Below are 10,901 nucleotides of genomic sequence, written 5' to 3' on the forward strand. Positions count from 1 at the left end.
AACATACTGGTCTTTTTCACACTTGTTTTATAGGTATGAAGGAGTCAAAAACACCTGTAAAGATATTAAAGATTAAGTTTATGAAGCGTTCAATTGACTGTTGTACTGTGGCTTTGTAGTTATCGTGTCAGTATTTCCTTCAGTCTTAAACGTAGTTATTGAGCCTATAGCCACTGCTAGAGAGGGAGCAAAGCGAGGGCGCGTGATTGTCCTTCAGGGCCTCGGGGGGCTTGTACAGTGGAGCAGGAGGATATATGTTGTTGAAGGCGGGGGGAGGTGATAATGGTTGATTCCTCTGCATACGGGGGCGGCTCTGTGACCTGTCGCCACTGCTGCTCCAGCACAACACCAGTCCTCCAGTCAGGCTGAGGCAGGCCGAGGCGTAGCCGAGATACACAGCCAGGCCGATCTCGTACTTCATCCCGCTGGGAAGGAAAGGGTCGTAGAAGTCCATGATGACATCGTTGGTGGTCCAGGACACGGTGACCAGGCAGAGCAGGCCGGCACAGAGGAAACAAATCGCCCCACTCAGTGCCAGGGGAGACTTGATCAACGAGCCGCGGGCAAAACGGGTACACTTCATCCCCATCACAGAAGCCACAGATGCCAAGACTGAGGTGACGCAGGAGAGCACCATGAGTGCCCGGGCAGCCTGATGTGGAGGAGAATAGACAAATATTTGAGAAAACGTCATTCTGTATTGTAGCAGTTATTGGCAATAAATCAAGTTTACATGGTCTCAGTGTACATTGTTTTACATATAACCCAGTTTACATTTAAATACTATGTAACTTTTATGGGATAATGATGAATGCTGAAATGTAGTTTCACAGTAGCACCAGCTGTAAAGTATCATGAAGTGAGCAAAGGGACTTAATAATGTAATGTTTGCTAGCGTTAGCAAACATTGGGCCGCATGATTGTGTTGCTACTTTTTCATACAAGAGCAAATAGAAACACAATCACTGAGTGTAGGGTACTAAATAGAGCAAAAATCCATTTTATTGCTTATAATTTTGGTTATTACACAGCTACTTCTGTCCATCTATCAGTGTATTTAAAAATTGCTTATTTACTAATGATTAGGGCTCTAATCAAGTAACTGTTTTGTCTATAAAATATCAGAAAATAATGAAAAAAGTCCAAATACCCATCTTCAAATTCCTTTTTTTCTTCTAACAATAGTTTAAATTAAACATATTTAGTTTATAAGGATGTAAAACAGAGAAAAGCGGGAAATTCTCACATTTGAGAAGCTGAAATCAGAGAATGGTAAGCATGAACAATAACTGATGAACCAAGGATATTATAGTTATATTATAGTTAACTAAAACTAAACTAAAATTACTTCAAAAAACATTTTAGTTAGTTGAAATAAAAAATAAAAACGTAAACCAACTGAAATAATAGTGAGCTAAAATAAAATAAAAAATATACAGGAAATATCGTTGAGACTGGGATGTCAACATGACTTTGCGTCCATATATTTGTATTATAATACATATTCTGAACTTCTTAAATCTCACCCCTGATAAATACCAACAAAATTTTAACAAAAAACTAAAACTAATTGTGAAAATAATAAAAACTAAAGCTAACCTGAATTTAAAGCGAACTATAAACTGTACGATTAATACATTATCAAAATACTTTTAATTAGAGTATCATTTTTGGTCCTTTCAGACGATCTTCCCATGATAACATGAGGTGCTTTGGACTAAATGGTGAGTGTGTTGTACCTGCAGGTCGCGCGGCAGTGCCAGTAGAGATCTGTACATCTCACATTGGTAAATGCCAGTGCTGTGCCATATACACTCCATCCACAGGCCCTTCATGTAGGCGGTGGCTGTGATGATGTTGGAGCCCAAATAGGCTGTGCAGCGCCAGTGGGGGAGCAGAGTTGCAACTACAGTTCCTCCAAACCCCAACAGCCCCAAGAAGAAGCCAAGGAGTTGAACCGCCATGCTGGCCATGATTTACTCTCACGGACGGATGCTCACACTGCAAAGTGCAAAGTTACAGTTTGAAATCACTGTTGACGAACATGTAGGTATGTATCTAGTAGACAATTATGTCTCATATGCCACTAAGCAGGCTCAGAAATGAACATTGGATCCACAGATGGAAGGGGAGGAAAATCAACACACACAAACAACGTATCGCCACACTCAAGAGAAACACTTTCAGAGCAAAACTACAGTTCCCGCAGGCTGGAGATGAGGCTGGATTCCTCCTGTTATCTGCATGGTCCCCAGCAAGTACAATAAATTCCACCGAGTTTACAGCCATTCACAGAGTCTGAGCCTTTCCTCAAGTGTCTCCGGGCAGAAATAGCTGTGGAAACTTTCTGGCATCAGTCTCTGGTGAGTGGCAGGTGACTGCATCTGTAACTAATGAGAGCAATGTTCAGCTTCACCTATTTAACGCTCTCCTCTGGAGGGCAAAACCACAGGCGTCTATTTGTTAAGCTCCACACCACCCCTCAGGAAAGGGGAGAGGGAGGAAATTAAACATTTACAGAAACCACCCAAGCTGAGAGTACTGTTATAAACCACTAACTTTGAACATTTATCACAGCTCTGCAGAGTATTTCAGAGAGAGGGACTAAATGACAGAGCGATTCTACCTGAATGGCCCCAAACAGTGACAATAAAGAGATAATAGAGACTTATGTTGGAACAGCTGGCCAAATTATATCAGTATATAAATATAATAGTATGCCTGTTATGGATATGCTGATCTGGCACTCAGATCTACATTTATAAATACCCACTTGGCTGTAAACTGCCCTCTAGGCCACAGCTAAAAACCCTCCTCTTTCACAGTAAGAGCACGTGACACTTGTGGGTAGTTAAGCATTTACTTTTGTACCTTCTCAAAGTTTTGAACTAAATGTTTTCCAGGTGAAAAAACATCCTAAATAATGAGGATTATTAATTATTTGAACAATGAAAAATAGAATGTCAACAATTAAGATATTGTTATATTAACTTGCAAATAATTTGGACCCCAGGAAGAGTAGATTTTGCCTTGTGACAGCTGATGAGGATCAATAAAAAAATAAGCCTTAAAATTGCAAAATAGACCTTTTTCACAGCAGCCACATTGACATTAAATGGTAGGGTAAACACAGGTGTTATGAATGATACTAATTAAGGCTCAAAATAGCAGCACCCTAAAACAGAAACATTAATTAGTATCATTGGTGTAACCTGTGCTTACCCTACTGTTTATGTCAAAATGGCTGCTGTGAAAAAGATCTATTGTTTGTTGTACACCCAGCAAGAATATAAAACAGCCACTTTAAATCAGACAAACCAAACTGTGCTCATTGTTTTGACTTCCTGTGAGAACAGAGGCTGTTTATAAGGCCGGATTTCTCTTTCAGTGTCAGACCTTGGGGCCTCTTAAAATATCAGAGATACAAGCCCTCATTGTGTTCACTTAATGATCGACTACACTGGAGGAATAACAATAGGAACGAAGGCAAAAGCTGTGACAAGGCATCTTATTTCACATCGGTTTGCCCACAAATCAGCCAACAGCGAAAGCCAATGTAATATCCAGAACTCTCTGTCACTTGTATATCTACACTATGAAATACTTTGATGCTTAATTTTCACATTTAATATTTAATACTCACCGACAAGGTTACACGAGGATTACAGAGCTGTGGTCACAGGTGTCCAGACGGCACACTTCCAGATAAATAGGGCCATTGGCATTGATTCCACACTGACCTGCTCCTTCTGTCTCTGCTGCTGCCTTAACAATATGTCTGTGCTGCACTACTGTCAGATATGTGACTGGCCAGTGTTAGATATCATCATCATCAGCAGCAGCAGCAGCGTTATCCCTTGTCAGCGTCAGGAGCATCATGTCAGAGATGACATGAGAGACAGTCCCAGTGCTGGCTCGTCGCTCCAGATAAACAGGGCAGATGTCAACCGTGGACCCGGAGGCAAGAGCAGCGTTGCCAAGCAAAGGAAGACAGAAGAGATATTGTTCTCACTGGATGTGTTGTTTTTTGTCTCAATAATTCAGCTCTTTCTGCACCTCCACATCTGTTGCATGAAACAATGGAGAATAAAATGAAAGAAATGAATGAAAGAAATCAGGAAATCAACTTGCAGAAGCACATTGATGTTCATTAACTGTGATTAAGGTTCATTTAAATAGTAAGAGCACTACTATACTCTATCAACACTGCAAAGGTGACAGCCGAGCTTTAGAGTAAAGCAGTGTATTGTGCATTGTGTGTGTGTGGTACATACTGTTCTGCAAAGCCAGGTGAGGTCATTCAAGAAACTGCAGTTTTTATCTCTGTGATCCTCCAAAGTTCATCTTCTTCCTTTGCAGTTTGTCTCTTTCTGTCTACCTCTGTGCCCCAAGTGTAACCTACCGTGACATCCTGTTGGTATACAAGGGTTTTTTTTCTTTCTTTTCCCAGGCCCTTCCCGTGGGTCCTCTGTGTAGTATTCAGTTCTCTGTGAGAGCTCTATAGTGGAGGGATGATCCTCTCCAAGGTCTGCCCGTGGGAGACGCCATTTGAATGTGGAACACTTAATAGTCTTAGTTAAGCAGAATAATCCTGTGATTAGCTGCTGAGCGTAGCTGGTTTGTTGCGCACAGTGCCGGAGGGGAACACACAAACCATGACGTGTCTTCAGACGTCTGAAAAGCTGTACTTTTTTTGTACTACACATATCTTTTCAACAATATATGTGGTTATACACAGCAGTCTGCACTATGGTCCTTTCTGGCTGATTAGACCTCTGCTCAGGCGGGGGTCGGGTGGAGCGATGATGGGAGTTATGTGAGGTCTCCTAACTTTATGAACTAATACTAAAGAGAAAGGTAAGAGTTGTTCCTGACAGTCACTAATCAGCCAAAATAATTGAAAAGGACCAGTGTGGGTGTAGCAGTAGGCCTCTAATATAACTGGGTAAAATTATATTAAATCTGTATACTTTATGATCAACAGCTGGATTATAATTTGATATTTGAGAAACAAAACTATCGGTACAAGACTGGAAAACCTATTAAACCCATAATATTAATTAGTATTAACATTATTATTTCAGAACAAACTATATTCTAGTAGTATAAATACTGCAATACTGAACACATTGAATATTTTTCTCTTTTTAACTCTAGTTTGTGCAACTTTTGCTTTATTTTAAGGTTTAATAGCCTCTGCTAATTATATTATTTTTATGGCATTTTTAATACCTACCTAGTATTTTGGATACTTTTTATTTGTGCCATACAATTCAAACATTTCTTCAGCTTATAAATAAATATTTTCTTTTATGGCATTTCATAAAATAGACATATCGACAACAGACCACAGAAAAAAAAATAAAATTAAAAAAATTAATACAATAAATAAACAGATTTAGCAACTTAGATTTATCACCACTTACCATATAAACCAGTTTCAGCTGTTACCTTTTTCCACAATAAACATCTCATCCACCTTTTGTAGCCATTGTTTTACGTCTTGTCTATTTTGTAATAGTTTTTTTTTGTCTATTAAAAGTAAAAAGCCTTAATAAGTATATTTTGCTTTTTGCCATTAGTTGTCCTAAAGGGAGGCCTTACTTGGATACTGAATAGTTTTCCTCTTTTCTTACAGCAAAGCAAAGGAGGTAGAGACACTGGTTGACCTGGAGACTTCAGCTGACTACATTGACAGTATGTATATTAATAATTAGATATGAATATATATTAATAAATCAATAAAAAGTTGATTCTCAGTAAAATATCTTGTATTTGGCGCCGTTGTTGACTCATCAGACAGTTAAGCTAGTAGCTGACTTTCACTTCCTTTATAAGGACTACTAACTTACTACTATTGGTACGTGTTAAGACAATATATTGCTTTAATGCCTGTTAATTATATGTCTCAGTCTGTGACTACTAAATGTAAAAGTTAATAAACCCCCAAACTTATTAGTTCTTTGTCTAGAGGTTCAGTTTTAGCTACCACGGTTAGCTCGCTAGTTTAGCTATTTAACTTCATTGTTTTGTTTTAACTTTTAAAACGTTTTTTTTCACTTTCATGTCAGATTTTTCCCTCCTCTCTCTGAACCCAGTTCATTCAGCGGCGGTGGGTAACAATGAGGAAAGCCTCCAGAAATGTTGGGATGTACACACTGACACACAAGTCCCGGCTGCACAAGAGGACCCCTCCGCGGTACCGACCCACCAGAACCATCGTGACCCGCAGCCAGAGCTCCTCCAGCGGCTGCTGCTTTCACAAGCTCCCGTCGGAGGTGTTTGACATGATCCTGGATAAACTGTCCGGTAGGTGACAAAATAATGATAATTATAATGATTAGAATAATGTAGCATTGTAACATAATGTAAGTGAAACTGTATTTAACAAATACATTTAAATCAAATCCCCAATACATACATACTGTAATTTATAGATTTGTCTGTAAATAAGCTGAATTTTAGTATATTTAGTATTTATTAAGTATGTAGTTTTGTGTATTTCTTATGTTTCTTGCTTTCATGTATTTCACTGGCTCTGCTGACTTTGCTAATGTACATATAGTGGTAATACAAAATAAACAGTAAGGGATAAATATAAATACTCAACATTTTATTTGGAGATAGTTTATTGAGTATTTGTAACATTTCAACTGTTTCTGTAGATATTTATGACCATTCATGAATGTGTTTTGTGCCTAAACCTAACCAAACCTTAACCACAGTGGTGTAATTTCAGAAAACAGTTGCTGAATCTCAACTAATAAGCTGTTGAAATGTTACAAATACTCTGAATATCTAGTATAAACTATAAGGTTTATACATATATTAACAATAAATGTCGTGTAGTATTTTAAAAAGCACTTGGTAGAATATGTTAAGAGAACCTTGCTTTTCCAGTCCTAATATTTGATTGATTTTTAAAACTTCTTTGATGTAGTGCGATAGGGGGAATTTCCATATTGCACTGTAAAAGATTAATTTAGACATATAACATATTTAATTAATAAAAAGTGTGTGTTTTTCAGTGCTGGAGATCAGTGTGTTCAGCATGGTGTCCAAGGAGATCACGAGATACGTTGCGAACTACATCTCCACCCTGGCCTGGAGGAATAAAATGATCATTCAGAGCTTTCACCGCTCCACCTGTCTTGAACAGAGATTCACTATTGGACGCTACAGAGACCTGGGTAAGTGGCAGTTCATGTTTTCATGAATGTTTTTGTTTGTTTTGCTCTTTTTTCGGACTTAATATGACAGATTTATATAACTAACAAGCCATTTTGCTGAAAGCCTCTCCCAGCGTTTAACATACATTTGAATGATCACCACACTGGGGATAAACTTCCCTGTCAAGTGAAGGGCTTTTAAAGACCAGAATATTCTTATTTGATAATGTGCTCTTGTGTTCAATGTCTCAGGTTTGTTGTTCAAGAGATGCACGCTATTGCTACCAACAAAGGACAGGTTAAAGTTTATCTTTAGCAAGTTTTCACAGGTAAGAAAAGGAGAGGTGAGAGGAAGTAGTAATCAGTATTAGGCCTCATGCAAGAACGTTTTCCTATTCTTATCTTAACTTTCTCGCACTTTTTTTATTGTACTCGTGCAAGTGTGTAGTGTTAGATTTAGCAAACACTCATAACTTATGATTTCTGTGTAAATCACCTGCGTAAAAATGATGAATGCCACCTGTATGTAATGTAACACGTTCATGAGAATAGAACATTTGCGCAACTAACGCCCCAAAAACACCTGCCCCATGTGTTCACGAAAATGGTACGGAAGAGTAAAAAGAAGAACTTTACGAGTTTGGAGACTGAAGTCCTGCTCTCTGAGATCAACAAAGGAAAGTTTATCATTTTTAACAGCGTCAGGTGTGGAATTAAAGGACCTGCTAAAGCCAATGAGCGAGAAAAAATGAACGAGCGCAGTGTCACCTGAGGGGCGTACTGTTGCTGAAATCGAGAAGAAGTGGAAAAGCGAGGTGATCGATGAACTCAGCGGGTGGAGGTCAAAAGAAAGTCTGCATCACAGACGAAAGAATATGTTCCATAATAGGTGGCGTTGGATTGTCATTGTCTTAATGTGAAGACAACTTTAACCCCATTAATAGCCAATTTAAATTAATGATGATGTTGTTTGGCTGTATGATACATTTAGCTCTAGGCTGTATTATAATTGGGACTGTACAGTCAAACAGGATGATGTCAATGTAATTATGAAGTGTTATTTAAATAGGAAATCAAAATTGGTTTATAGTAATCCAATATATGGAAAAAAACGTGTGTTTGGATAATAGCAGACTAATTGTGACCTGACTCACTGGTACCAGCAATTATTATTATTATTATTATTATTATTATTATTATTATTACAGAATGAATGTGTTCGTCCGAGTGGTTCTTGCATGAGGCCCATTGTTCTGTATTCATCGCTTTAGAGTCAGAATAATTGTATAAGTAGGAATTACTGAGTTTCTCTTTACCTTTACACTTATTTTTTAACATCGTAGAAAAGAAAGGTTTGCATCGGAGGAAAAAGAAGAACATGGAAAAAAAATACAATTATGAACATGCACTTAACATGCAGTTAATTAATTATATTTAGAAGTGTGGAATCATTAGGGAAACGATATAGCAATATATGCCATATATTCTTTTAAAGGTACATAATTGAATCAAATATTAACAACTTTTAACTTTAACGATGTGCTTCCAACTGAGTTCTTTCAAATAATCTTTTTAGAAGCCAACATACCTCCAGTTCTACATTTTATTGATCATAACCAGCTAATTATGAGGAAAATTAAAAGCTGTCCCACTGATCTGTTTCAGATTCCCTGCTTCATGTTGGAGCAGTGTTTAACACCAGACTGCATCGGCTTCTCAAGCTATGGAGTCTTCCTCCAGGTGAGGGCTTCAAACAAAGGCAGAAATTTGAAATTTGGATGTAATTAAAAGGGAAATCACAAACCAGGTGCAGCTAAGGGCAGATCAATAATTACTGCATGATTCTAAGCTTCAGGAGATCCTCCTCTACTCTCTCCTTTTAAGTAACAAACACGTACATCCTGTTGTTACAGCCTAGTAGTGACATGAAGCTTTCTATGGAGCTAATAAGTTTTGTGCATTTGCAAATTCTCCTTACATCTAGTCTTTATTCAACTATAGCTCAAATAACACAGCACACACACAAAATCACATCTGTATAATATGATATCGCCTCAGACACCTACGCAGCCGTATATGATTGTTTAGAAATCTCAGGCCACTCATGTGAATCAAGAGTCCCAGTACCTGAAAACTGTTTAAAAAAAAAATCATTTCTGTTACTGAACGTTTCTTTAGCCCCTGATTCGATCCGAGTCATTTAATATTGAGTATCAATCCAATGTACATGCCTGACAGTTGAGTAGCTCTGCATTGCATTAAGAAACACAATGCCTGCATTAAAGCTGTAACTCTGTCTGGAGGGAGTTTCTCACTGCAGCCTTTACCTGAGTTACCTGAATGAACTGTATTTTAGCGTTTATTTCCATCGTCTCTACATCTTTTGTTGGGATTACATTAATGAATTCCTCTTATTGGGTTTTCATTTGTGGGACGTTTTGTTGCACTTGCAGTGGTGCGTTGGTTGTAGTTGTGTCGAATCTCTACCGCTCTGTCCTCGGAGCAGAGGCTGAGGCTGCCTCTGCTCTCACTCACACACAGAGCTGAACAGAGTGGAGAGAAAAGAGACAGCGGAGAGAGCTGACAATAGCTGCACCGTGCATGAAAGCCTCACGAGTAAAGTAAAAGATTGGATCAATAAAACTCGTAAAAATGTCTTGATCGGTGCCAGTGGCGATCGTGGAGATCGGATTGGGACACCCTTAGTTAGGGTGTGTTCTGTTGATTACTTTACAGACACTGATCGCAGGCTGGGATGAGCTGGAGTGCAACAGAGTCTTCAGCTTCCTGTGTGACCTCACAAATCTGCTGCAGAAAACTGAGACAGTCATCACTGGAAAACCAGGTGTGTGCTTCAGTGTCTGGAAGGGAAACTGTTATTGAATACGAGAGAGGACAGAGTAGAAGTATATTATGGAGAGCAGTCTTTCAGAGAGGACGTTAAATGGGAATGTGGATTTTCTGTGTGATTACTACATCTTTCAAAATCACTCTGATGGCACGAGCAGAATGCAGAAAATTAAACAATTTGATGAAAACTGGTGAAGTCTACATTGAATTTAAGATATTAATCTCAGTTTCCCTGAGTCAGATCTTTGGCTGTGGGTGACTTTACAGCCTCTTACTGGCGTCGGGCCTTTTACTGTTGAGCCTTGTGAAAGTCTTAAAAGGCTTGATACAAACAAACTATTCTTTCTTTACTCGTTGACCTGTCCTCAGGGGTGAGATGGTACCAGGAGCTACAGCTCCGCTTATTCTGTCGTCAGGTTCTGTTGGACCCGTGGCCGAACCAGCCGGATTGTCAGTTCTGGCTAACACAGCTCCTGAAGCCTTGGCCAATGGTCAGCCAGGCACATTTACTGTTCATCCTCTATGGACCTCTGAGGCCTGAGGGTAAGATACAGTAAACTTTTTTTCATGTTTGTTTCTCTTTCATTGAGATGTGGTATAGTATGACAACAGTTAGTAAGTGAAGTGCTTTCCTCCATGCAGGCATTCTCGGTTGGCAGGATCTGGTGGAGAGGGGGCTTCCTCACGGCGCTCTGTGGGACCTGGCCAGGGCCATCCTTCTGCTTTTTGGAAAACCAGAAGTCAAAGACTGGACCACCAATTCGATGCTGACAATCTTGGAAGAGATCATCGGTATCATACTTCAGTGGTTCTCAAATGTTTTCATGTCACGCCCCCCCAGATAGACACATATTAAGGTTATAGATAGATAGATAGACAGAT

At 39.0% G+C, this 10,901-nt stretch overlaps 2 protein-coding genes across 2 annotated transcripts in view; one reads left to right on the plus strand and one right to left on the minus strand.

The window, feature by feature from the left end:
* The window catches only part of LOC118338782 (claudin-14-like), a gene marked incomplete in the record, with an annotated part of 4,299 nt that extends 1,924 nt beyond the window's left edge, over positions 1-2,375 (minus strand). The window contains 3 exon segments of the mRNA XM_035676096.1: positions 1-652; positions 1,740-2,001; positions 2,148-2,375. Of these exon segments, the coding sequence (XP_035531989.1) occupies positions 146-652; positions 1,740-1,973 (741 nt within the window).
* Positions 2,376-6,122: 3,747 nt separating this feature from the next.
* The window catches only part of LOC118339339 (F-box only protein 47-like), a 5,990-nt gene continuing 1,211 nt past the window's right edge, over positions 6,123-10,901 (plus strand). Inside the window, exons 1-7 of the mRNA XM_035676925.1 lie at positions 6,123-6,309; positions 7,029-7,190; positions 7,422-7,498; positions 8,835-8,909; positions 9,906-10,014; positions 10,389-10,562; positions 10,662-10,811. Of these exons, the coding sequence (XP_035532818.1) occupies positions 6,123-6,309; positions 7,029-7,190; positions 7,422-7,498; positions 8,835-8,909; positions 9,906-10,014; positions 10,389-10,562; positions 10,662-10,811 (934 nt within the window). The remainder of the gene's footprint in view (positions 6,310-7,028; positions 7,191-7,421; positions 7,499-8,834; positions 8,910-9,905; positions 10,015-10,388; positions 10,563-10,661; positions 10,812-10,901) is intronic.

This window comes from Morone saxatilis, unplaced genomic scaffold (genome assembly GCF_004916995.1).
Source record: "Morone saxatilis isolate NCDOM2014 unplaced genomic scaffold, NCSU_SB_2.0 Contig5, whole genome shotgun sequence".
Lineage (NCBI taxonomy): Eukaryota > Metazoa > Chordata > Actinopteri > Moronidae > Morone > Morone saxatilis.